Source organism: Hirundo rustica, chromosome 13 (genome assembly GCF_015227805.2).
Source record: "Hirundo rustica isolate bHirRus1 chromosome 13, bHirRus1.pri.v3, whole genome shotgun sequence".
Classification (NCBI taxonomy): domain Eukaryota; kingdom Metazoa; phylum Chordata; class Aves; order Passeriformes; family Hirundinidae; genus Hirundo; species Hirundo rustica.
Genome location: NC_053462.1, coordinates 12,834,669 through 12,860,626, shown reverse-complemented (window position 1 = coordinate 12,860,626; position 25,958 = coordinate 12,834,669). Strand labels below are relative to the sequence as shown.

The 25,958-nt window shown below is 50.0% G+C and overlaps 2 protein-coding genes across 2 annotated transcripts; one reads left to right on the top strand and one right to left on the bottom strand.

Annotated features, from left to right (window-relative positions):
* Positions 1-18,138: 18,138 nt before the first annotated feature.
* MRPL46 (mitochondrial ribosomal protein L46) lies at positions 18,139-20,589 on the bottom strand. Its single transcript, XM_040077219.1, has 4 exons — positions 20,412-20,589; positions 19,849-20,041; positions 19,156-19,329; positions 18,139-18,583 (listed from the first exon to the last, which is right to left on the bottom strand). Exons 1-4 carry the CDS (start codon positions 20,574-20,576, stop codon positions 18,333-18,335), a joined length of 783 nt encoding a protein of 260 aa, XP_039933153.1. The 5' UTR covers positions 20,577-20,589; the 3' UTR covers positions 18,139-18,332.
* A 52-nt stretch (positions 20,590-20,641) lies between these two features.
* On the top strand, positions 20,642-24,319 carry MRPS11 (mitochondrial ribosomal protein S11). Its single transcript, XM_040077195.2, has 6 exons — positions 20,642-20,714; positions 20,874-20,984; positions 21,221-21,310; positions 22,002-22,131; positions 23,479-23,544; positions 23,961-24,319. The coding sequence occupies exons 1-6, from the start codon at positions 20,680-20,682 to the stop codon at positions 24,066-24,068; spliced, it is 540 nt and encodes a 179-aa protein (XP_039933129.1). The 5' UTR covers positions 20,642-20,679; the 3' UTR covers positions 24,069-24,319.
* Positions 24,320-25,958: the final 1,639 nt, after the last annotated feature.

Genomic DNA, 25,958 nt, shown 5'->3' with positions numbered 1-25,958 from the left:
CTGCTTTCATTGAGAGCCTGGAAAACTTGACAAACTTTGAAGAAAAATCCTCATGCCCTCAGGCTGCAGAGACAGCTGTAGTGTTTGCAAAGCAGGAAAGGGGGATGCCTCTGAGAATCCCACAGCGACGCAGTAGGAGCAACACGATGTGGGAAGCCTCCACTTTTTTCCACCAGAGATTATTCAGACAGTTTCAGAAAGGTGACGGGAGTGCCAGCCTGCTGCCAGCCCCTTGCTGTCCCCAGGGTATCTCTGGAGCCACATCTGTGCCAGCACATCTGGCAGGCGTCCCTCAGAGCAAAAGCTGTGCTGATCACCTGAGGATAAACTCTGAGGCATCCCACCAGTCCCTCTGCATCCCCACCTATGGCCACAGGGCCCAAATCTGCTCCCCTTGCTCTTAATATATAGAAGGAAAACATCTGAGATCACTGCTGTTTTATTGTCAGATTTGGCAGCCTTTTCATATTTGCTTGGATTGAGATATAAATTGAATTTGGTTTTCTCCCGCTGACTCAGTTATTTGTTATAGGAATAAGCATGTGGTAATGGATTAGACAGGGGAAAGAGATTTCTCTTTCAGGCGTGTGCACAAGGTGGGATTTGCCATGCCCTATCCCACGTTTTCCTGGTGTGGCTTTGCATCACCAATGACTTTGCAAGCACCTTCCCCTCTTGTCTGGCCACAGCTGGACGTGGGATCCTTTTCATGGCAGGCTCGTGCTTCTCTCCCCAAATTCTGCAATGTTTTAGTGCGGAAGAAATTTAACCAACAGTGAAGTCATTTGCTGAGTCCGCTCCCCACCCATATCCTTCCCTCTTCCCTGGTCCACATCAGTCACTTTGCTGGAAAGAGTGCAAAGCGTTTCTGCAGCTCCTCAGCTGTGCCTGCAGCAGCCTCCCTACCTGAGGAACCGTCCAGCTCCCTTTGCCCTTCCATCTTCCATTTGTGCAGGCCAGGAATGGCTCAGGATGCTCTCTGCATCCCAGCCACATCCTTCCCACCTCCCTGCTCACAGCAGCACCACCAGGAGCCCTGCAGGGACAGCGGCAGTGGGAAAGGGCAGCACATGTGGCATTAACCCCTGGATTTGCCCACCAGCCGTGGCATTTCTACGTTTCCCATCCCAGCATTGCTGTCTCATCCATGGCATGGCACCCCTGGTCTCCCTCCAGTGCTGCCTGCCCAGCTGGGGGCAAACAGAGCCCTCCAAATCCCAAGAATGCTGCAGGCAGCAGAGCCCAGCTCTGGCTCCCCGGCATCTCTCCCTCATGGCACCTGTGGGAAATTGCCATGGAAAACACATGGGATGCTGCTGTCCCTGGCACTCGACAGGGCTGTGGGTCACTGCAGCATCCCTGAAGCCACAGCACACTCTGCAGGCACTCACACCACAGCAGCACCCCACACCCTCCACCAGGTGCCTCCCCACACGTGTCACAAGGCCCCACACTGCAAATGTCCCCAGGGGTGGTGGCACTGGGCTGCAGAGGAGCCTGTGCCCACGGCCAGCAGCTGGTGGGAGCTGGGGCCGTGCCGAGCCCACAGACACCGGCAGGCAAAGGCATCAAACAGAGCCCATCCCATCGTCCTCCCACCCTCCCCAAAAGCTCTACTGCCCCTCTGCAGCCCCTCTTTACAGATCACCGGGCATTCAGTGCCTGCAGCCCCCCAGAGTGGGGTTTGGCAGCTGAGGGCAGCTGCTGCAGGGCTTTGCCCCTTCTGAAGCTCACTGCAGCTGCAGGGCTCCGGCGCGGCACGGCCACGGCTCCGCTAATTCTATCAGCATAAACATGGTTTATAGGGCTGCCACTGCTGCCTGTCAGCTTTTCTAAATCACCCTGTGCAATGGTCTCCATCCCTCACCGGGGCACCAGCCCCTCTCCTGAGGTCAGAGACGCTCAGAGATCCCCCTCAGCAGCAAACAGCACCGAAGGAAAGTTTGGATCTGGCAGGGATGTGACAGGATGGAGGCATCCAGAGCAGCCTCCAGCAAGGAAACTTCCACATCAGCCAGAGAGCAGGTCAGCCTCTGCACACCCCTGGAGCACACCCTGCAGGGAGGCATTGAGGGGAAAATAAAATCAAACAAACAAGCAAACAAAGCCCTCAGAGGAAAGAAAATACAAGCTACGCAGATCTACAAAGTAAAAAAAGCAGAATGGCCACAGACCAAGCTCCTCTCCAACCCAACTGCTGCCAGTACCCCCCACCCCTGAGCATTTTGGTGGTGGTGGTGGCTTTGACTTTTTTTTGTAATACTCAGCCCAGCTCCCCCAGAACATGCCCAGTACCTCCTCCCAGCCTTAGGACAAACACCATTTTTGACCTTGAGCCCACACCAAGCTGGATATGAAGCACCAGTGGTTCCTGACCCCCACACCAGGCCCGAAGAGCCCCCACATCAGTGGTTTCATCTGCAGTGGTTTTCCTCTGGCCCCGGCTCTTAGGCATCTCCCTGTGCCAGTGCCACACGTCCCGGTGCAGGGAAGGAGGCCAGAGCTTGCCAGCAAGCAGCAGCATTTCTGAGCAGAGCTCCTGCAACATTCCCATCCTTCTTCCATATGATGGGCAGCAGCAGGGGTCACGGCGTCCCCACCTGGGAGGGAAGGAGCCACGAGGCAGACGGAGCCCCTGGGCAGTGAGGCACTGCAGGGCAGGCTGGAGGAGCTCCTGAAGAGCACCCAGCACGCCTCAGGAACGTGAACCCTGGCAGCAAAGCCCTTGGCTGGGACTCCCACTGGGAAGGCTGATGGCCAGGAGAGGCCTTGGCACGTGCCAGAGCTGGACTGGTCCCATCGATGGCTGCTCTGGGGTGACTCCTGATCTCTAAGGAGGCTGCCCCTGCCTGGAAAAAAATGTGTGAGTGGTGCCAGGAGATGGTGAGGATGATGGGGGCTCTGGGGAGCTGGGCGCTGGGGAAATGTGGCTCGAGCAAATCCACATGGGGAAGCGTGGGATGCCAGCTCTCTGCTTGAGGGTCCGAGCCTCCAGAGACACGTGTGTGGGGGATAAAACCCACTGCTCAGCTGGCAGAGGTGGTGGGGTCCCCTGGGCTCCTGCATCCTCCCTGATGGAGCTCAGCATCCCCCTGGGGCCTTCCGTGCTGCTCCCATCACAGCCTGCAGTGCCCAGAGCCTGCCACCTTCGCTCCCAAAATCTGTCCCAGATGTGCCAAACTAAACAGCTAAGCCAGCAAAGGGACCTTGTTGCTGCAGCAGAGCCTCTAAGCTGGCCCTGTCCACCCCTCGTGTCTCACCTGGGCTGAGCCTCCGCTCAAGCAGATGTGCCTCTCATAGATATTTAAAAATAGAAATAATATCAACCTCCTCTCTTTCCTGCCTGGTTGGAGAAATAGCTTAATTTGTTAATAAGGGGTTTAATTTGTTGTGTAGCTGTGTGAAGAACTTGCAGAGGGCAAGCTGAGTCACTAAGTCCAAGCAACAAGCCTTAGAGGTAAGCTGGGGAGGGGAAAAGTGCTGTGACTATGTCCAGCATCACAAGAATTTCCAGGCCAGGCTTGAGGATCTTCTCTTGGTGGTGAAATAGCTGTGTGCAGGGGGAAAAGTTGTGCAAATCAATGTTTTCTGTTTTGCTGAACAATTTCTGCCCATGTTAGCAGCGCAGCTGGATCTTAAGCAAGAGGCTGCTGGCCCCAGACATGGGGGGCTTCCCTTCTCTGCTTTGAGGTGTGATGTTCCCAGCATCCCCCTGGGATTTCCCCTTTCCCCTTTCCTGGGGAAAGGCAGGAAGGTGACCAGAGGATGGTTCTTTATTCCCACACACTCCAACCCAACAGCAATGAGGATGCTGGCTCCTGCAGATGGATTCCAAAGTCTATGTCCAAATGCACTGGGTTTGTACACCTGGGGACACTGCCCTTATCTCCTGTGCCCCTGTCCCAGCTGCAGAGGCAGGACCTGGCCACCCAACACCCAGATCCTTTGGCCAGCAACAGCCTCAGCAAACTCCTGCCCGATCTAAAACAACTTGGCAATTGTTTATCCACAGCAACATTTACAAAGGCATGAAATGGATCTTTCTATGGAGTCACTGCCATGCTGCAGAAGAGGCTTCAGCGCTCCTCATCCCCAAACTTGGCACAGGAGACGAGGAGCCTGTGGTGGCAGCCAGGATCCTGCAGCAGTTACAGCTCTCAGCAATGTCCTTACAGACCTGGTTTCTGCTGGATCTTGTTGGGGGTGAGCTCTTACACTCTCTTGAGCACCTGCTGATATCCCACCAAGGGCAAGGGCCAGTGCTGAGCTGCTGATGGAGCCAGCGACAGGGAAAGCTCCTGGGGTCCACCGAGAGCCACACTGGGAGATACTGGAGGAGCCAAAGGATTTTCCCCAAGTATTGAAGGCAAAGCCACCGCAAATTTGCCTTTCTTCCCCCATGGCAGCTCTCTGCATCCAATGTGGGTGTCATTATAGGTAATTCCTTGCTTGATGTCTCGTCAGAGGGGGGGAGGGAGGCACCAGTTCAGGAAAAGACAAAAGGGCTCTTTCTTCATCAGCATTAACCTCAGGCAGCTCTCGAGAAAAAATTCTGGGCAATTAGTGGAGCATAAGAAGATTTATAATTGAAATCTAGTTTGTAGCACTACAGGCAGCTCCCTCGAAAGACGTTTCTCACAGACCAAAAATAAGGGGGAAGAAAATAATAGAGAGAGACAGAGGGGGAGAGGGAACTAGTTAAAGAGTTTTAAAATCTCACTGAAAACTCCATTTAGTTTAACATTGCATGATAGCTTTCATAATTCAGAACAAAGTGCAAAGCTCTTTAATGAGGCCATTAATGACCCTTTAATTTACTCCACCAGGGCTGAATTCATAAAACATTTATGTTCCATTTACACAGGATTTTCCTGAGACTGTTCGGGGCAAGTCACCATCACGGAGCAGGTGGGATGAAACAGAGGATCCTTCTTTTCTGTCCCCACTCTACTTCACCCCAGCACTGAAGCTCCACATGTGCCTTTTAATTCTGCCAGAGAACTGCAGGGACCCAGGAGGGAGGAGAGCCATTTTTGACTCTTCTGCATGGTAAACAGTTGCAGAGTGCTCAGCTCTAGGAACAGTGAAATCCTTTTTAAGACTGAGCCGTGGCATCAACAGCCAGCCTTAGAAAATGTTTTTAGAAATCATTACAGCCCAGCTGTATGTTTCATGACTGACTTGTGATATCAGATCTGCTCTTGGGATAGCATCTAGGGAGACATGACCCCCCAGCTTTCCAGGCTGCTTTCCATGCTTTGGGTGGTGATGGGGGACGGCTCAAAGAATGCAGGTACAGAGATGAGTGCTGAGGATGCTGCTGCTGACTGCTCTGCTTGCTGGTGAGGCTGGGCTGGACTGGGAGCTGCTGCCAGACTGCTGGTGGGGGTTTTCACTGAGATTGTCTCTTGCCATCTCAGTATCTCCTGTCCCTGCAGCGGTGGGGAGCTCAGAGAGCTGTCAAGGACACACAGGGCAGTACCCCGAGGTGAGGAGGGGCTGGTTCATCGTCCCCATTCATTCCTGAAAGCCACATGAGCTGCAGGGCATGCTCCAGCCTGGTTGTCCCATGATCCAAATCAAGATATTTGTCTGTCCATCTTTTTTCTTCCATTACAGACTGCAAGCAGGGAGAAACACCTAGGAATGCTTAATTGCTTGTGTTGGATGAAACACCTCTTTTTATTTAAAAAAAAAAAAAAAAAAAGGAACAGCTCTTCCTAGTTTATTCTAAAGACCTCACTCCCATTTCTTCAGTAAATGTCAGTTTCTGAACATCTTCATACAAAAAGAGCCATTAATCATTGCAACGAGGTTCACAGCATCTTAATTTCCCTTTGACCAGCCTTCTCAGCTGCTTGCACAGCTTCAGGACTGTTAAACACTTCTCATCTGCTTCCCTTTGTGCTTTTCACCTAAGGAGGGTTTGTTGCACCAGCAAACAAAATATTCATGGTAAAACTAGGAGGACAGAGATGCCAACCCACAAGAATCAGCCCCTCCCAAGCCTCTGCAGAATGAGGTGAGGAAAATGCTCCAAGGCTGCCGGCACAGTAAGAAAGTTGGAGCCCGTTGGAGGACATGTCCAGAGTCAATGTTTCCAGCATTTATTAGCAGCAAGCAGCAGTTCACACCTCACGGTCTGTGGAGCTGGGTCTCCCTGCAGCTTGTGCCTGGTACGGTGTGGGGACACAGGCTCGGAGAGAGAGGCACTTTCCATCTCCCCTGCTCCCTGCCCCTCAGATCCTCGTTTGGTTGTCTTTCCATTTCCGCTCTTCACTCCTTATTTTGCTGGCGCAGGTTAGAAACCCGACAGCCCATCGAGGTACTGGCACAGTTCAGGAGTCACCTCCTCATTTCACAGCTAACAGGGCTGCTGACGCTGATGCCCTCAGAAAGGACACATCAGCAGGAGCATCAGGACCTCTAAACCGTCTCAGCACACATCAACAGCCGGCTGTGGTTTGTTATTGTGGGGCCTCTGGTGTGCACTGGGTTCTTTCTGCACACTGGGTTTGTGGTTGTAGGGTCATTTTTTACTTCAGGGGAAAGAAGCAGAGAGGAAGATTGCTTGACCTACTTGGATCATTCATGCAGAACTGCTTTGCAGCATAGGGTCAAGTTTGTCAGAACACTTACATCACAAGATGAAATTATGGCCAAAAGAAACTTTAAACAAGTTCAAGGAAAAAATAACAAAACCCCCACAGACATACACTCCAATGGAGAGGAAAAAAAAGGACACTGTTTTTCAAGTATTTCAAAATATTTTGGAACATCACACTCAAAAGTGATCTGAGATCTAAAGGCACCAGGACCCTGACAGGACAAATAGGAAACTGGTCCCACTTCAAGCCTAAAGTGTCAGCAAAGTGGTGCTGCAGGAGATCAGTGAATGAGAGGGGAGGGAACCTGCAGCAAGAAGAGGAAGCAAAATGGAAGTGTCTGCCCCAGGGACCAGCACATCTGGCAGCAGCACGGTACTCACTCTGAAGGGATGCTCTCCATCCCAGCGCAGAGGCGGGATGCCCCAAGGTGGATGCATTTTGTGGACCACAGAAGTAGGAAAAATCAACTTTTCTTGCTGAAATCACCCTCAAAGGGAGAGGCAGGAGTGCTAAGGGGAGCCCTTGGATGGAGCTGGCTGTCCCCAGCACTGGGATCATTCCTGGGATGCTGTGACAGCTGACTGACAGCAGGGAAAGGACCACATCAGAGCAGAACAGGGGCATCCTGATATCCCACAGAGCTTCCTGCAGACCTGGATGCTCCAGGGGCTCTTCACTCCCTTTGGCCCAATAAACAAACAGCTCTGGGCAGCTCCAGGAACAAGCTGCCTTAGTTCAATTTTTATTTGATTTCTAGAAACATCAATGCAGGGATCCCATCCAAACTGGACCCTGGGTTGTTTACTAAGCACAGGCTGCCATTTAGTTAGAAACACATGGGGTCTTATTATGTTTCCCTGGAAAAAAAACAATGCTTTAAACTAAAGGGAAAAATATTCAGGAAAAATCAAAACTTGTACTCACACACAGAGGCTCTGAAATCTCATAACCACTCAGTTCCCTGCTCCTCCATCAAAGTTTCCTGCTCAACACAACTCTGTTTACAAAGACCACCTCTAGGGAAGCTTACAGCCAAGGGCTTGGGTTTGCTAAGGTTACCCACATATTGACAGTTGTGGGGTCAAGACTTGCAGGCTATGAAATACAGGCAGGCTCTGGAAGCTTTCCACTTTTGAATAAAATTCTTTACACCTTCAGGTAGCTCATACACCTCCAGGGCTCCCAGAGCTAAGACCTGGCAGGTGCTGTCCTTGAGGACATGCAGCACTTGCAGCCAGCAGACACACCACCTTTATGAGGATCATTTTGTGTTTCAGCTAAAACCAGAAATGCAGTTTCAGCCACGCTGAAAGACCCCTGCACGTACATCAATGAGTGACCCAGCCTCCTCTGAGCAATCCAAGATCTCTCTCCACCATTACAGCTGAGTGCAGACACTCGAGGATCCTCATGCTTTCCATCCATCCACTTTCCTGCTGCTACATTAAATCCCACAGGACAGGGCAGCTGAAGCACTGAAAGCCTCAGTGTGGTGACTTTGACAGGCCCAGCAGGTGGGCCAGTGCTCACAGGGTGTCTGTCCTACTGGTGGTGTTGATGCTGCCTGAAAATCAACGTGGTTTTGAGGCAAACCACAAGGTACAAACAGGAGAGGATCAGCAGGCTTGTAGGAATGCCCTGTTTTCCTTTGTACAGCTGCTGGGTCTCCTAATCAAGACTATCTGATACACTGATGTCATGCTGGTAATGGTATAACTCTATATCAGCCTAATGGCACTATGGGTTTACAAAAGGAGCAGTACATGCAGCAATACGCATTCATGCTTGCAAATCCTTCATAAGCCTGTAATCCTGATTTTCTTTTCCAAATAATAAGTGCAGATCTATTAAGTCCCCATCACTAGCTGCATGCTAAATTCCCTTCCTCCTGCCTGGAACCTGCAGTGTCCCCTGCACGTGGCAGGGCCGGGGGTGACATGCCATCCCCACCATCTCACAGCCTCCTGGGCCTTTTCCTTCACCTCTGCCAGGGGGAGCACATGGAAGCAGCCACAGCTTCACTGCCATTCACCTCTTTTCTGGAGGGTCTGAGGATGCCTTCTCTGGGGCATTTCTGCATCAAAATGAAATATATTTATTCACAGACATGCAAATAAGCAAGGGGATAACCAGCAGTGCTTGCCAGCTTCCTCCATCCAGCCCTAACATCCCCTTCTCACAATCTGAGCCCCGGCACTGGCAAATCCCCACCTCCACCAGCATCCCCAATCACACACAGCTGCTTCCCGGGAGTCTTGGTATCAAACAACATTTCACAACCATTCTCCAGCCCCTCCATACAAATAACCTGGAAATAACCCTTCCAGGAGTGACAAAATAATAGTCACTAATTACACAATGAATTTATTCTCTGGCACTAATAAAAAAAATTACTTTGTATTGCAAAGGAGGAGAAAAAAGAAGAAGCTAAGGATTTATTTTATTAAAGCTACAATGTATTGAAAAACCAAGTCATTTTAATGACACAGACAATACTGAGATTGTATAATTAGTAATTAATTACCTACAGAAATTACACTTTCTTTTCTATAAAGCTATTATTTTTTCTTTTTCTTGCTTTGTGATCTTTTTGTTGTTTTTTTTTTATTTGCATGCAACTGTCTTCAGGGCACACAAATCATGAGAGCAAACTGGTGCATGACGCAGCAGTACCAACCTGGGTCTCTGTGCATTTTTACCTGTGGACAGAGGTGCTGTATTTTCACCTTTCCCACCCTGATCCCCACTGAGCAGCAGTCACAGAACTCCCTCCCTGCCTGGAACAACTTCTCTCCACACCAAAAGCCCTGCAAGAAAACGGGCAGCAGGGCAAGTTGTGACTCCAGCCATGAGGAGCCACGGGGCCAGAGGTGACAGGCAGAACAGCCACAGCCTTCTGTGGAGGGAGTCAAGACACAGACTGCTAGCCCAGTGCTATATATATATGTTATGCTTATAAGTCCTGATGTTAACCAATGTTATATATATATATATTTTAAGTATTCATGTATTCACAGCCATAAAGGCCTTTTCTCTACTTGAGCTAAATTGTATAACCGTGACCTATTGTCCCAGAAGGCTTTTTATTCATGTTAAATGGGTACTGAGATTAGAGCGCTCCTCAGTAGTAGGTGCAGAAGTGTTCTGGGCGAGACAGGAGAAGATAGATGGTTGTATTGAGGCTCAGCACAGAAACCAAAAACAGAAGAACCACGTAGCTCTGCAGCCCAGCTGGCTAGGCATCTGAAAAATCAGATTTGGTGTTGGAGAGGGGACAACAGTGCCCAGCACACACTCCTCACCCACTCACATATCCCCAGTCCTGGTAGCTCCAACTTCCCATAGGGGTCCCTCACCACCTTCCACTCCTGTCTGTTCCTTGGCCTGTGAGCCAGGGAGAAGGAGCCAGGCTGGGCTCTGTGGTGCTGTCCATGGTGATGCCTCACAAGTGCTCCATGCTGTCCCACCCTGCCCTGCCCCTCAGGGGCAGCATTCCTGCTTGTACTGCCCCTGGCAAACAGCACAAGTGCTCGCTGGCTCTCCCATGGAGCCTCCAGCCCCACCACTGAGCACAGACACACCCTGGCAGCTCCCAGTTATACTGACAGGGAAACTCAACCTCCCTGGAAAAAACTGCATCAGCATCCTGCACCCTCATCCCTCCCTGCCCAGCCAGGAGATCACTGCAATCACATCAGTGAGAATGGCAGTTCCCCTGCTCTGATCTTAACCTTTATCCAAGGCTGGGGACTCCTCTGGCTTTCAGTCTCATGGTCACACAGGCACAAGCAGTGAAATGTTCCTTGTCCGCCTGTCCATTCCCAGTGTGTGCCAAGTACCTCCAGTTCCTCAGAGACACGTTATCTCTGCGCTGTCTTGGGAAGAAATCAGGACAAAGCCAGCCTGGGTGCTGGTGCCAGGATGCAGGGTGACAGCCAGGGATGCTGGTGTCCCCTTACTGGCCGTGACACTTCAGTCACTCCGACACAGTCAAGGTGGAAGCAGCAGTGAGCTGGCTGCTGGCTGTTATGCTGGTGCCAGATGGTGGATGAGATTAAAAGAATTTGATTTTCAAATAATCCATAAACCTGGCTGAGCTAATGTCATTTCATATGCATTATCTTGTAATCCCAGGGAAGAGAACGTCTCAGAGCAAAGAGCCTTATTCTCCCTCCCTGCAAGGACTCTAACAAGCTAAAGATAATCCCCTTTTTGTTGGAAGGTGCTTACAGAGGACCTACAACACCCAGAGTGTGGCACAGGCACTGTGGCTCTGTGCTGGTGCCTGGGAACAGGACAGCCAGGCAGCCAGTACCATGGGTGATCTCTTGTCCTGAGCTTCATCAAGGTGGGAGCAGCACACCCCAGGGTCCAGGGACACGCTGAATATAGACCCCTGGACAATAAAGAAGGGGTTTTGCCACTCCGACCTCCTAACAGTGCATGGGAGCACATGCTGCATCCCTGGGGTAGAGGAGGGTATACATATATTCTTCTAGGTGAGTCTACTTTCATGTGTACTTTTGGGGATAAACCCCAAAGCCCAACCCAAGTAAATCAAAGGCATGCTGTGCCAGTCTGGAGAGAGGATCAGGCCCTCCCTAGTGACTAAAACCCACAGCCAGAATCTGGTAACCACCCTCCCCCTCACAGGGCGAGGGACAGCATATGTCTGAAACCTCGACACTGACCTCTCCAAAGCAACTGCTGCACAACCAGGCTTATAGGAAATTCATCCTTAGGGATTTCTTGACCTCTTGTTTGCATCAAACACACACAACCATTTTTTGCCTCTATCCCCATTCCATATGGATGCACCCCTCTCTCTCCCTAAGCCCTGCACAGTGATCTCAGCACCTGCCCTCCATCCACCCTCCATCCTCAGACGCTGCTTGCCTGCTCCCTGCATCTTTTCCCTGCACTAGAAGCTCCTTGGACTCTCCTGCTACTTGTCAAGCCTCAGTGGAGCAAAGACAACCATCTGCCAATCACTGGGATCCTTCAACATGCGAGGTACAAGCTTGAACACTGCAGTTAAAAATTGTTGATCCTTATTCCATGCTCCAGGTTCCCACGCTGCAGCATGCGAAAGCGAGAGCAGGAGGTTATTTTAAGGGGAAAGGGAAAAAAAAACTCCACTGAAAGGATTTACCAGTCACTGCCTGCCATCTAGTGCCTAGCACTGAACTATTTCACAGGCAGCAAGCAGCATCTACCTCCATCCTCAGGGGAATTTGGATCACAGACTAGAGCCAGCGACATATGAGCATCAATCTCCCAGCACTGATAATTCCCCACCATGCTCCTCTCTCTGGGCCAGAGCCAGGGAATGGGTTTGGAGTCAAATAGCCCAAATCCTGGTGGGATCTATCAGGGAAAACAGCATGGGAATGAGGAGAGGTGATGCTGTGCTCCTGCCTGGGTTGTGACACGATGCCCAGCTACAAGGAGCTAACTAAATACAACACAGCTTGACTTGCTGCAAGCTGCTGCCTTCGAGGTCATGTCATCGTCGTCAGCAGCTCAGATCAAAGCAGTGCACACAGGCATTGTGTGAAGAGTGCCACAGACAGGCTAAAAATAGGGAAGCAAATGGAAGCATGAGGGAAAGGGGTGAAGGGTGAGGCTTATCAGCTGTGCAGGAGACTGAAAACTCAGAGAAAATCCGGAAACAAACAAAAGTATTCAAGAAACACCAGCTTTGTCACTTGGAATATTCTGGTGCTTGGACACACCTCTGAAGTTTCCCATCCAGTTCAATCCATGGGCAACAACTGCATCAGGAGCACAGTCCCTACCAACCCCTTATAGCTGGTGATTTTAACTTTGTCTTCAGGCAATTTCTGGAGCTGCCGCTCTCCCTTCCTTCCTTCCTTCAGCAGGGATGTACCTGGTATCACCTTAGGGGGAGTCTGGCAGCTTCTTGTTCTCTGAAAGGGCTCAGATAACTACCTACCCACAAAGGCAGGAGAGAACAAGCAAGACAGGTACAGCTCACCATAATCCTATTTGCAGGCAGAGAAAATTAAGGGGTGTGAAACCCAGAAAGATCTAGGAAAGGTAATGCCCATCCTGCTCACTGCCTCCTGCCCCTGCTCACCCAGGAGCCTCCAGCGTTCCGGCGGAAGGCACAGTCTGCTGCACCACACTCCCTAAGGAGGGACGAGACTGGATGGTGAGCTCTGAGTGCTGGGGGAGCAGAGGCTGAAAAGTGGGTCCCCATGGGTGCCACCCCCTGAAAGGGGGGACTCACTGCTCCTCCACACAGCACACTGGTGGGATCAGACACCCTGAACGCCCGATCTCCCTCCTCTTCAAACCCCTTATGGCTTGGCTGCCCGCTCCCCAGCAGATCCCACTTTCCTCAAGCTCGTCCAACATTTGCAGCCTGTGGCACTTGCTAGTAGCACAGCTTGGGAAGCAACTGCTGCTCTGCAGAGGGGCGCTTTGGGTCTGACACAAATGGGCTGCACCGGGCATTTGGAAAGGGCAGGAGGGGCAGGGCAGCGGCCTCCGAACACGCAGAACCAGATTTACTGATTAGCACATGGCTCCGGTTTCCTCCAACGCGTCCAGAAAAGCAAGAGGCGACATTAACGAAAGGATTACTCAGAATTCAAAAGCAAATGGGATTTGTGACCCATTATATTAACTGGGGGCTGGGGAAAGCTCTACAGAGAGAGAACACTGCCAGCAGGTCACCAAACCAATTATTAAGAGCTCACAGATCACGAAACTAGATATATACACACATCAAGATAAATTTCTATTTGCCTGCAGAAGCAGGATGCTGGCTGAGCCACCCTCCAAACCCAGAGTGTTTTTTCTATGTGCCCATTAAACCTGGATTATATCTAGGTTTTTTTCCCCCAATAATTCACTCGCCCCACAGGTTTAATGCTGAGGAATAACATTTGGGGGGGTAAAACCTGAAAGGAGAAATGTAATGGGTATAATTACTTTGATAGATGAGAGAGAGCAGAAAGCAGGCAGGCAGTAGCAGTGCTGGCCCGTGCCTCATGTCATGATGTCCCGTCTCCCTCTGCCCAGATGCCTGAGAGGAAGAGCAGCCCCTCAGAAGATGATCTGCCTTCAACATCAGCTCTCACCTTAAGCCACAACAGAATTTAGCTTAAAGTTTGAACTGTTAACTGAAAAATCTTTTCCTCAACTTTTGCATCAGTTAATTATGAAATTGGATGTCCAGCAGCCAGGTAAAGAGCCAGTTGCTGGCAGCACAGAGTCCTGCTCCTGGAGTGGGCTGTGATTGTGAGTCCTAAAGCCTTGCATTCCCTGCATAAAGGCTTCGTTGTTGTGCCTCGGTTTTGAAGCTTCATTTTAATATTGTTGAAAGACCCGTCATAATTCAATTGAGAAATGCCCCTGAGTCTTCAAGCCTTGCCTATGAAGTCCTGACAACGGATTTTATACCCCACAAGATCTGTTAGGGGAAAGTAGTCTTGACAGCAAAGCCGTAGCTGGAACTACCTGAAGGGGGTTCCTGCTGTCAGCATTTCACAGTCACCTCAAAAATTCCTGGCTTTCCTTTTTGAGGGATTGGTGTCAAGGATTGAGTAGTATCAACAAAGCCTCTGGGGAAATTTGACCCTGAGTACAAGTTTCCCAGCAGCACCCCTTCCTTTTATATCCATTCTTACTTTTGCAGAGATTCACTCAAGCCTTACCTCCTGACTGCCCCACTGTGTCTTTCCAACTCGCTGGTTATACCAACCCACAGGGGTTTCACAAGAAAAGGGAGGAAAAATGTGGGATCTAATCCACTCGTGTCACTGGTGATCGCAAGCAGATTTCCCACACAACTCCCTGCTGGGTCTCTGGGCTGCCATGAGCAGAGCAGCCCATGCTGCATCCCCTGCAAGCAGCAGAGCACAGCAGGAAAGGGCAGCACCTGCAGAAAAATTCCTTCCTACGAGACAGATCCCTCCCAACACAAAAATGGGAGCTTGAACATAAAGGCAAAGGAACTGATGCTGCTGGAAATGCTTCATGCTCCAGACAGGTAGTGAGCCCAAAGGCTGCACCAGCTGGGACAGCACAATTCCCATCCTCCCTGAGCCAGCTCACCACCTGCCCTGGCAGTCAGGGATGCCTCGGGATGCTATCTGCACCCCAGCAGCTCTCCCTGCTCACGGTTGTATTTGGGAGAATAGCATCTCTCCTCCTCACAGGTTTTCAGACGGCAGGAAGAGGTGTAGCCTGTGGCTCCAAAGGTCTCTCCTAGCTCTGCACGTATTTATCTTCCCAGTTTTGAAGCCTTTCATTGCTTGGGGCCAGCCAGGAGATGCAATAGACAGCAGCTTCCCATTATGTGAGAAAGTGTGAGGTTCTGAACAGCTCACACTATCACAAAACATATAAGGAGGGCTCTGTTTCAAGAGCATCAACCCCCAAAACTTGCGCAGACAAGGAGGGATATCAGCTAGGGAACAATTTCGTAAAAGTAAAGGAAAACTGCATCTGTGAAGTTGACAAGTGTTTTTATTACAATTTGCTCTTTCTCCTCCGCTGGAGGGGAGTGCTAATATCAGCTTGCCACAAAGAAAACCTCTCGTCTAACATGATGGCTAAACAATGCCTTAGATGACACTGCTTTAGAATGCAACTGCTCCTTCCATTTGTGTCTGCTACTGGAGACTTTTAGCAACAGCTGCTGGACTGCATCACACCAGGGTCAGGACATCTTGAGATGCTTCCTTCCCCCTTGGTGAGAAAAAGGATGAGGCTTTTTGTGTACAACTCTCAAGAATGGAAGCATCCTATGCCAAAAATGGCTTTGAGGAGCAGAAAGCCCCTGCAGCCTGAGCAGTCAGGAGCAGGTAACAGCAGCACAGATCTTACCTTACACTGCTTAGATAAGCTTCAAATTGCTGCTCTCAAAGTGAGGAGTTACGGGTCCGTTCCAAAACTCATCTCTCCAGTGCACACTTCACAGGAGAGCTCTTCAGCTGATCTCACAGAGCCATGCACTGAAGAGCCACAACAAACTTAGTTTCTTTCCCAGGCACTTGCCGTGGCCTCAGGTTCTGGCAGAGATCTCATATGAGGAGGCCTTTGTCAAGGTGAGAAAAACCTCCAGGGTTTGGGTGCAAACAAGCTCCAGCCTCCCTCAACAGCCAGACAAACACTCTGGTGGTTCTCCGTCATGTTTTTAAGGGGAGTTTTTTGTTTCATGTGCAATAGAAGTAAAATGCTTCCCCTGCTCTTTGTGCTGGACTGCAGGAAGCACACCTGGCTGCAGCAGCTCTCACACAGCCACCACTCCACAGGTTTCTTCTGCTCTCTCAGAAAAGGCTCTCAGGCTCTGTGCTGCCCTTTCAGCAGTTACCAGCAAAATGTATCCCACCAGCCTGCTCAGACTTCTGCAGCTCTGAGTATGGGAATAGGTTCATGCTGAGTGGAAAGACAGCCCGCAGCCACCAAGTTCCCAAAGGAAAAGAACAGCTTCAGTGACCTACTGCAGGAGTTTGGGAGTAAAGGCAATAAGACGACTCAAACCATCCTCTGGGATCCTCCTGCCTTCCCTCTCCCCGAGGCTGGGGAAGGAAAAAGACCATGAAAGGCCCTGAGTTGCAGGATCTGTGATTGCTTGCAGCAACTGGCTGAGTGGCTTTAAATAAAATCAACTACAGGAAAAAAAAAAATCTTTAAAATAAATAGATGAATAAAAGATGCTGCTCCCATGCAGGCTGCAAGCAGGAATTTTTGTTTCAGGTGATGAGAAAACAACGTTTTCAGAAATGCCCAAGCCTCTCACACACATGCTACCTATAAGAAGGTCTGAGGACTAGGAAAAAAATATTAAAAAATGAAAGATGCTGTTGATTCTGACCTTTCCACTGCTGAAGGAGCTACACATCTCTCAGTACAGACAATACCCTAAGATTGCAGCTTGGGTAATTCAGAAATAGGAACTGCCTGGGTCTGAAGATCGGCAAGGTTCCAGTGCTGCCTTTTCTTTCATTTCTGCTGTCTTTTGGGAGCAAGCACAGATTAAACAGCATTTTCTATGCTTTGAAAGTTTTGTCCCAGCAATATAAAACCTGCCTTGGTGTGAGAAACAAGGCAGACTCTTTAGCCAAGGGCATGCTTTAAGCCTGTGGCCACAAGGGCTCTGCTCATCTTCTGGAGCCAGTGACAGCCTGAAACAAGAGTGGCAGAGAAAACCTGTACTGACTGCACCCATGCCCACCCACAGGAGGGGCACAGCCCAAGAAGGACTCACCTCCCCCTGCTGCAGGAGCTTCCAGTCCTGGAGAAGGCAATAGGCCTCCCTTCAGCAGTTCCGACCTCAGAGAGCAACCAAAAATCTGCAGTCTTTCAGGCATATGTTCTGCTCCACATTTATTTCCTCTTTGCCACTGCTCTCTGCTGCAGACTCAGCCTCCTCCCCAGGCCTGTGAGGATGCTTCCAGGAACCAAGTTTTGTTGGTAATTTATGGCAAACCTGCAGCTCCCAAACTGTCCAGCATTAGAAAATAGAAGGTAGCTGTGCTACCCTCCACCTCAATGGCTTGCAGAGTGATTAAGGATAACTTTAATTTGAGGCCTGGAGCAGAACAGCTCCCAAAGGATTGATAAAATACATACAGCAATCTCCAGTTCCACCTCTGGAGGCTGAACTCTCTCCGGATGATTAACGACAGTTATTTCCTCCCTCTCTCCCTGCTGCTGGAGGAAGCTCATTCCCTGAGAGGTCCAGCAGCACTCTTGACTACTGAACAGCAACATTTACAACCACAAAAAAACCTCCAACAACAGAACCAGCCCCAGAGGGCCAAGACAGCACCACATAAGCCCAGGATAGATCTTCTAATAAAGAAATTGGGGTAATAGGGTCAGGCTACCTGAGGCAGACCCAGCTGTGCTGGTTAGCAGTGCTGACCTGATGCAGGGGGAATGGGAGCCAAGAACTCCCTAGAGACACCTTTGAGGCTGCTCCCACGAGGCAGCAGTGCTAAGGCACCTTCTCCTCCCAGGAAAAATGAGCCTCCCAGCCCAGACAGAGAGCAGCTGCGATTGCTGCTACCCTCCTTCAGTGTCTACTGCTGTAAGCTGGGGCTCACAGGGAGGCAGTGTGAGTGGGAAGGCAGCTGCCTATTCCTCAGGGATCCATGCCCTCCACGGCCACTGTGCATCACAGACTCCAGGCCAGAGGCAGCTGAACGCTAAAATAAGCTGTGAATATCCTTGCTTACATCTCTCCAGAAACCCACCTTGTCCTGGCTGGTGTTCAGGAGGGTCTGTTCCCACCTGGACACACATATAACCTTACAGTGCTGCTCTTATCAGAGAGCAGGCACCAGCAATAAGCATTAGTTACAGCAAGGAGAAACCCTTTGAGATTGAACCCTTTGAGGTTGACAGGAGTCTGGAGAGGAATGCAAACCTTCTGGGTACCACAGCCCCAGGGAACCACGCTCTCAGGAGAGGTAAGGATCACAACATGCCTTTCCAGAAGAGGTGGAGGAGGAGAATTTGACAAGAGCAAAGAACTCCCTCAGGAAAGCTCCACTTCCGAGTATAGATTTTAATATTTATTCAGTACAGGGCCAGTGAAGAGAACTGGGAAATAAGGCAAAGGTAAATTATCCTCCAGAGCCCAAGTGAACATCTCATACACACAGACCATGCAAAGCAGCAGCTGTGCTCCTCCCTGGAGCCACGTCCCACATCTTCCCCATCTGCTGGAGCATAGGCCATTGCTTACAAGTCCAGGAGGAATCGATTGACTTTTTTCAGGTATTCTGACTTCAGGTAATCTCCCATCTCATTCTTTGTGACCCACAGGTAATCTGCCTTCAGCTTTGCCTGGGACAAATCACTGCTTTGGAGAAAGGCCTTGAAGAAAAAGACTTTGGCTCCCACGTTATTCTCAGTTCGGATGGCCCTGGGGAATTTATACTTGTAAATCCCATATGGTGCATTCCCCAGGACTTTGGCTTGAACGTGATCTCCTGCAAGAAGCCAGCAATACAAGAGAAAGACAGTAAAACATAAGAACACAGAGCAACAATAACTGCTCCCTGCATAACAAAAACACAGCATAAGCCATTCTTTGTATGTGATTCAGACTAACTGTTCCCTCTTTGGCAGAAAGACTGACAACTGTGAATTTTTTTTTTTTTTACTTCTCATGAAAAACAGCTCATTTGGAGACCAGAGAGTCCTCTCAGTGTGGGAGAGGGAGGAAGGGAAGGAGGGGATATCTAGCTTTGCTAATCTTGAGTGAAAAGCAAGGACACGTGTTTGCCATCACCACCCACCTGGCAAAAAAACTGCTTCAGGGCAACAAGAGGGAAAGAGAAGCCCAAAGAAATCCCAAACATTCAGGCATGTCTGGTGATACCACAAAATCAGTCCATGATGGGCAGACATGGCACTGCTGCTGCTGGCAGCCAGAGATCCCAGCTCAGTGTGCCAGCCCTCTGCCATAACATGCCTTTCCCCAGCAGATGGCAAATATCCCTCAGACAGGGCACTGGAAGAAAACCACTGGGACAAACAAGAGGGAGGGAAAGCTACACACCCAGAAACGTAGCCATGGCTCGCTCAGCTGTGCTCCGTAGCATCTCTCCAGGCTGCCACTCCACTTGAGGCAGGAGCCACAGCTCCTGGTTACCAATTTTCTGTTTCACCAGAAGCATCAGGTTGCTGTCCAGCTTCCTGTTCAACGACGTTCGATCGTTGCTTTTATCAGCATCTGCCAAAAACCAACATGTGCTGGAAACAAAGTCTCCTGGCAGCATGCTCTGATCCCCTCGGTTATCAAGCCTCTGTGCCTCACACCCAGCAACAATACACAAATGTGGATACATGGAATAAGACAAAAATCTTGACAGGAACACTCTCAATCACTCTGGAAGTCACTACAGGATTCAGCTGTTGTTTTCCTTTCCAGAAGGACTCTATAAAAAGCAACCTGGATCTCCACATTCACAAAAATCAACAAGAGCACTAAACAGAGCTTGGGAAGTAAAATGACCAAACATTTCTCTTGTCTGGAAACTACATCTATTTTCACCATTTTCCCCTAGTGAACGCACATTTTGCAGCATGGGAACTGTGCCCTGCCAGATAATTAATTGTACATACGTTGCCACAGAGTCAAGACTCTCTTTAAAACAAACAGAAAAGGGACCCAAAAATGCCTTCCATCTACTGAATTGCATTCTGGCAAACAATCCAGGTGCTCTCACCCACCACAAACTCCAGGCTGTACCTGTTATCCGTGGGGCAGCTTTGAACTGCAGAAACTTCTGTTCCCACTTCTCCTCCAGGTCTTGAGCCATGATGACCATCTTGCCACGTGCTTCATCCTCATCATACAAACCTTCCTTCTTCCTCTTGAGCTGCTCCTCCTCCTCCAGCTTACGGATTTCATGATCTGAATAGTGGCTCTTCTCCAGCTCTATCTAGAAGAGCAACATAAAGAATTCTTAAGCCACAAGCACTATAGGTATTAGCAAGTAGAATTAAATCATTTCCAACTCAGCAAACGTAAGGCAACAGGAAATTCCTGAGGTTGAGCAGAGCTTCCCTGCTTGCACGAGCATGTGACAGGGACACCAACACCATGGAGAAAGACCATGGGAACACCAATAACACCCACGAGATGTGGTGCAAATCGCAGAGCACTCGGGGAGCAACATCACAGACGGCGGGCGCAAGGCCACCAGCCCCTGACGTTCCTCTCCCCTCATGCCTGAGGGCGCCATTTCGCCAACACCCCTAAGCCGACACACACACACACACACACACACACACACACACGCTCCCCTCTACCTGCTCCATGAGCGCCGCCATCTCTTCCTCCATCTTTTCCAGAGGCTGCGTGATTCGGGGAAGCCTCAACAAGCACATCGCCCCGAAGAGCCTCCAGGGGCTCCGCGCGGCAGCGCTGCAAACCCACCGAGCGCCGCCGGCCCGCGGCCGCAGCGGCGCCGCCATCACCCGCGCCCCACAATGCCCCGCCATGTCCCCTCCTCGCTCCCGGCGTGCTCCGCGCGGCCGCGCTCCGGCGCGGGTCGGGGCCGCCGCCATCAGCGCCGCCATGGCGGTCGCCGGGCAACGCTTGCTGGGCTGGGGGTGAGCGGGGCGGGCGGGACGGGCTGAGGGGAGCGGGGGACAGCGAGGGGATAGCGGGGAGGGTCCCCTTCGCTGCGGGGTGGCCGCTGGGGGCTTCCCTCTATGGCTAGACGCAATTCCCCCAGGCCCCCGGCGCTCACCGGCGGTTGTCTCCCTCAGGGGCCGCGCCGCCGCCCTGTGCCGCGGGCTCCGCACCGGCCCCCCGAGGCTGCAGGACGTGACGGGGGCGGCTGCCAAGGAGACGGAGAAGCAGAGCGCGACCGAGCAGAGGTGAGAGCCGAGGCCAGGCCGCGCCGGGAGGGCGCTGCCATCTGCCGCTTGCTGCGAGGTTTTATCGCTTTCGGTGGGTTTTCAGCCGAGGAAGGGGAGGGAGCCACTTGACTCAATCAGAAACGCAGCTTGTGTTTTTCCGAGGCTTGATCCCTTCTTTCTTTATTTCCCGATATGAAATGAAACTTTGTAGTATTTAAAGAGCGAGGCCCGGTAACTCTTGTTTTGCTCCTCAGCTCTTTAATCCTGCAGAGGAACTCCATGAGATGGGATGGCAAGGTTTATGAAGAGGTCCCGATAGCTCACATCAAAGCGACGTACAACAAGTAAGCAAATGAGCTGCTCCATTCCTGCTCTCGTGTGAAATAAAAGCTTAGAACCTGGGGTTTGGCCTGTCATCATTTTGATCTAAAGACTCACAGAAAAACAGTCAGGGGAGTGTTCATTGCTGGGAAGGTGATTTAAACCTCAGTGTTCAGGGTGCATAATTGTCCTTGGAGTGTCTTAAAAGCAATGAGATTGTTTTTATACATTTTGATTACATTTTGATTTGAATAATCAGATGCTGGTAGTTTTAACAGCAGGTTACTTTCAGCCCACTGCTCTAGTATTATTTCTGTACAGATTTTGAGAAAATTATTATATTCTCCATGAGAGACAGTTGGTGTTTCATCAGTGATTCCTCCTGTGATATATTGCTGCTTAAGGCTCTTTTAAGTGTTTTGTGCCTTTTTTTTTTTTAAATAGAAGAGACAAAATGCAGTGAGAAATGGGTGTGAAAGGGCTGAGTGGGGTCTGAGGTGTACTTAGATAAAGCACACTTTCTCCAGAAAGATTCTGCCCGGGTCTCTAAGATGACCAGAAGGTCCCTGCTGAGTGGTCTCTGCAGTGGGTTTAAGTGGGATACTTTGAAAGGGAGACAGAAGTCCTTCAGTCAGCTATGCCAGTAAGGTGAGAAACTGGAGAATCAAGCTTTGTTCCAGCTTGCTTCTTCCCTTTGCCCCTGTCCTTCCGCAGCACCCACATCCAGGTGGTCGGCTTTGACAACCAGCCGTTGTCCCGCACGTCCTGCGGCACAGAGGGCTTCCAGAACGCCAAGAAGGGCACTGCCATCGCAGCGCAGACCGCGGCCATGGCAGCGGCAGTGGTGAGTCCCCACCCAGATTGTCACCCCCAGAGGGGACCACTGGCTGCCTGTCCCCGTGCCTGGGCACAGGCCCGGCTCGCAGGCAGTGCTCCAGAGCTCTTCTGTGGTGCTGGAACAGCGTCCCAGGTTTCATTTGCACACAAAGTGTGTTTGAAAGAGCTGTTAGAAATGGTCTGTCAGTGAGCTGAGCTGTGCAGGCTGCGATTGGAAATGTGTGATTGTAACTTGGAGCCTGTCCTTTCCTAGCGCCGGTCTGCACAGCCTCCTGTTTTCCTAAGTGAACATTTCTCAGTCATTTGGGGAATGTAGCTCCTGAATCAGCAGCAGTTCAAGTTTGGCATTGTAGGGGACTGAGATGTAGCTGTAGTTATTTTCTGGATGTTTTATATCTGCTCTCTGCCACAGAACTGAGCTCCAGCCAGCAGTTGCAGTCAGAGAAAGTTACGTTCTTGCACCTGTAATATCTAGCTGCATATGGTTTATTGTAAGTCTTTCTGAAAAAATCCATCTGGGTATCCAGGTGGAGATGAGGCTGACTGTGTCATGGTCCTCATTACAGCAGAATGAAGCAAGGTTAAACTGAAAATCTTTATCCCAAATTAGGTGGAACTCACTCCAGCCTTTCATGCCAGAGGAGTTTGGTACCACTGCTGGCCAACAGCTTATTGTGGTTGACTCAGAGGGGTATAAGAACTTCTTCACTATTAACCTGTGCTTGTTGGAGCCTCATAATAGCTGCATAGCTGTGCTTGGACAGATTTATTCTGTCACTGTTGAAGTAGCTAGTACATTAATTGCACCAGAGCACAATGAGAAAGAGAGCCAGAGGAGCTCCCTCCACGTGGTGGCAGCAGGGCTGTGCTGTACAGCAGTTCTTCATTTCCAATTTGCGAGCCCCTAGAATTTTTGCACCGGAGGTGTGGACTCCTGCACAGCAAATCTAAAGCTTGCCTGCTCTTCTCATTTACCCTCCAGAAAGAATCTGCTGCCCACAGGGGAGAAGTCGCCATATTAGAGAAGGGAAAACAGCTTAGAGTTAGTCCTTGTTAGTCCCTTGCCACTTCAGTCACGTATCCATGGATATGTCCTTTTCTGCCCTGGCTTTAGGTAGTTTGATTTGAGAGCTTTCTCTGTGTGCAGAGCTGACAGTCTAGCACAGAAGTTCTCTTGAACTGCCATGGCCATACCCCAGCCTCCTTTGCTCTTAGTGCAATGATCCCCATATCTGTCTTCTGTATCCTACTACCTAATCTTTATTTTTATTTAAATCCTATTATGAAAATGAAAGACACCAGGGGAGCCAGAGTTTATGTCAAAGAGAGCACTAACCAGTTGTTCTTTTCACAGAAAGCACGTGGGAAGGGTGTATTGCATGTGCGAGTCATAGTCAAAGGACTGGGACCGGGACGCAAAGTAGGTGTTGGAGTTTCTTTTCCATACTTTATTTTCTCATCTATCATGGATGTTTTCTGAACTCAGGCTATTCTCAATTAACTTTGTTTTTCTGAAGCTGATATAAAGGATTCCTCACCCAAGTACCCACTAATGAATTTTTCGAGTCATTAGAATTTTGGAGGTAAAATAAAAGCTGTATTTCGGACTTCTTTTGGCTAAAATAGGAAAATCAATGGGAATGCTCAAGAAAGGACTAGAGCAGTTAAGTTTAAACTGGGTTTTCTGATATGAGTTACTTATTTTTAAGAATTACAAAGTGAGAAGCATTGGAACAAGTTGATTTTCAGGTGGGGAACAAAACTGTTTTGCCCTGAGCTTTTTCCCTTCTCTGCTGCTGTGTGTGTTGATAACTGTCATCTGCTGTCTGCTTGCAGGCTGCCATCAAGGGGCTGACAATGGGAGGTTTGGAGGTCATCTCCATCACCGACAACACCCCGGTCCCCCACAACGGCTGCCGCCCTCGGAAAGCCAGGAGACTGTGAGGGGCAGCGGAAGGGACACAGCTTTTAACATCAGTTCATCAGGGACTGAGTTGAATGTTGCTTCTGTGACAGATGCTGGAAGGCCACCCTCCCTGGAAATACTTGTTGAGGAAAGCTTGGAGAGACCATGCTGAGCCTTAAAAATGCAGGAGGTAGAAGCTGCTGGTGAAAGCAGGAATCCGTGTATTTCTTTAGTAGGAAGCCTCTTGTCTACAAAGTTTGTTGATTAAAATGTTGATCTTTTGACAGCCGTTCCTGCTGTGTTCCCAGAAGTATTTTGACTTAATACTGCCTTTCGACTGCTCTCTTCCTCTTAACCACCATATGTGGCTCTTGTCTAGCCCTTCATGCCATTAGTGCCCTTGTCAGGCAGAAGGAGAGCCTGAGATCTCAATCTCCTTGTAGTCTTTTGTAGTAAACAATTGCACGGAGTCAGGTCATCTTCCTTCCCTCTTGGTCTCAATGCTCACATTGGGAAACAAGGCATGGGGTAATTCTTTCCTTCCCCCTGGCTCACAGAGCTGCGTGTGCCCTATGGGAGGCAGCTGTTCACAGAGCACCAGCCTGGATCCATTCCTGGCAAAGATCTGTTGCAGTGCTTTGTTTCACCCAAGTTGTACTGACCTGCCACTGCCCTTGGCAAAGGAAAGCACCACTCTTTCTAAAGGGTCTGCTGGGATCTTGCCAGGTTTGATGCTTGCAGTCTCTTTGGCCTTGCCTTGTGTACCATAAACAGGATTTTCTGGGGTCCTGGGGAAAACGAGCAGGGGTTAGTAGACCCAAGGAATAATGAAATGCTGCCAAGGAGATATAAAGCACTTAAGTCTTGAACTGTACTTCTGTGTATCCACAAGCAGCAGGAGCTTGTTGTGGCTCTGTGATGTATTATCGCTGTCCCAGCTCCATCCAGAATTTCTGCCAAGGAAATATGTCAGGAGCATTAAGCAGGGAAGGTAACAGCAGTAACTGACTCTAGGATTGATTTGCTGGATGGCAGAGGCACAGTGCCTAGCGAAGGACACCTCATTGAAATCCCTGCTGCCAGAGAAGCCCTGGCCCTGTGCAGCGTGCTCTGGGCAAGTACTTCACCTGTAAACATGGTGTATTTTAGAGCAGCCAGCAGTTCTATTGCAAATGCAGAATCTTCCTATTATTTCTCATTCTGTCATTTCTCTGTAGTTTCTTAAATTGCATAGTTAACTATTTTCTCCCTCTTTAGAGAAAGGGTGCCATAGCAACAAGGCAGTGAACCTCCTTCATGGGGCTGAGTGGCATGCAGCATGTTTTGAAGGAAATCACTGCTTAGAAAAGCCTGTTGAGTTACATTTGACAGGAAAAAACAAGATTCAGACAAATCTACTTTAGTCCAGCTCTCTGAATTTGAAGGGAGGGTGGGTGATCTTAAAAGGAAGTTCCTTGAGCTGTCACTGATTTGCCAGTGAGGAAGAGTGGCTCTTCCGTAGGTTTGACACACTAGAAGAGTTTCCCCCTCACTCCAGAAATATGGCTGCACTAGGGACTTAATATTCTGCTTTTTAAGAAGAAGACAGCAGGTCAGCCACAAACTGCCAAGATGAACTCTGAGTATACAGGCAGCTGGCTGGGGCAGAGGCGTGTGATGTGCTCACAGCAAGGCTGAGCTGGTGTCTGCCCAGCACAGCGACCAGCCTGACAAAGGAGGGGCACCAGGCTGTGCTGGCAGGTTTGTCTAACAGAAAACCAAACAGTGCTGTTCTCCACTACAGCCTGTTCATTGCATCAATGCAGAGGTGCCCGCGCCACATGAAGATGGCAGAACAAATTGAAAAGTAAGACTGTGAAGAGATCTGTGGTCCTTCTGGAATTCAGGAAAGAGTATGTGGGTGAATCGAGAGGCAGAAAACAAGAATA

Excerpts from the sequence above, each read along its gene's own strand:
- MRPL46 (XM_040077219.1), bottom strand. The coding sequence starts at position 20,576 with ATGGCGGCGCCGCTGCGGCCGCGGGCCGGCGGCGCTCGGTGGGTTTGC. Across the intron at positions 20,042-20,411 it reads TGGCGGCGCTCATGGAGCAG|ATAGAGCTGGAGAAGAGCCA; the intron begins GTAGAGGGGAGC and ends TTGCTCTTCTAG. Across the intron at positions 19,330-19,848 it reads AGCTGCCCCACGGATAACAG|ATGCTGATAAAAGCAACGAT; the intron begins GTACAGCCTGGA and ends GGTTTTTGGCAG.
- MRPS11 (XM_040077195.2), top strand. The coding sequence starts at position 20,680 with ATGGCGGTCGCCGGGCAACGCTTGCTGGGCTGGGG. Across the intron at positions 20,985-21,220 it reads CAGAGCGCGACCGAGCAGAG|CTCTTTAATCCTGCAGAGGA; the intron begins GTGAGAGCCGAG and ends TTTGCTCCTCAG. Across the intron at positions 23,545-23,960 it reads GACTGGGACCGGGACGCAAA|GCTGCCATCAAGGGGCTGAC; the intron begins GTAGGTGTTGGA and ends GTCTGCTTGCAG.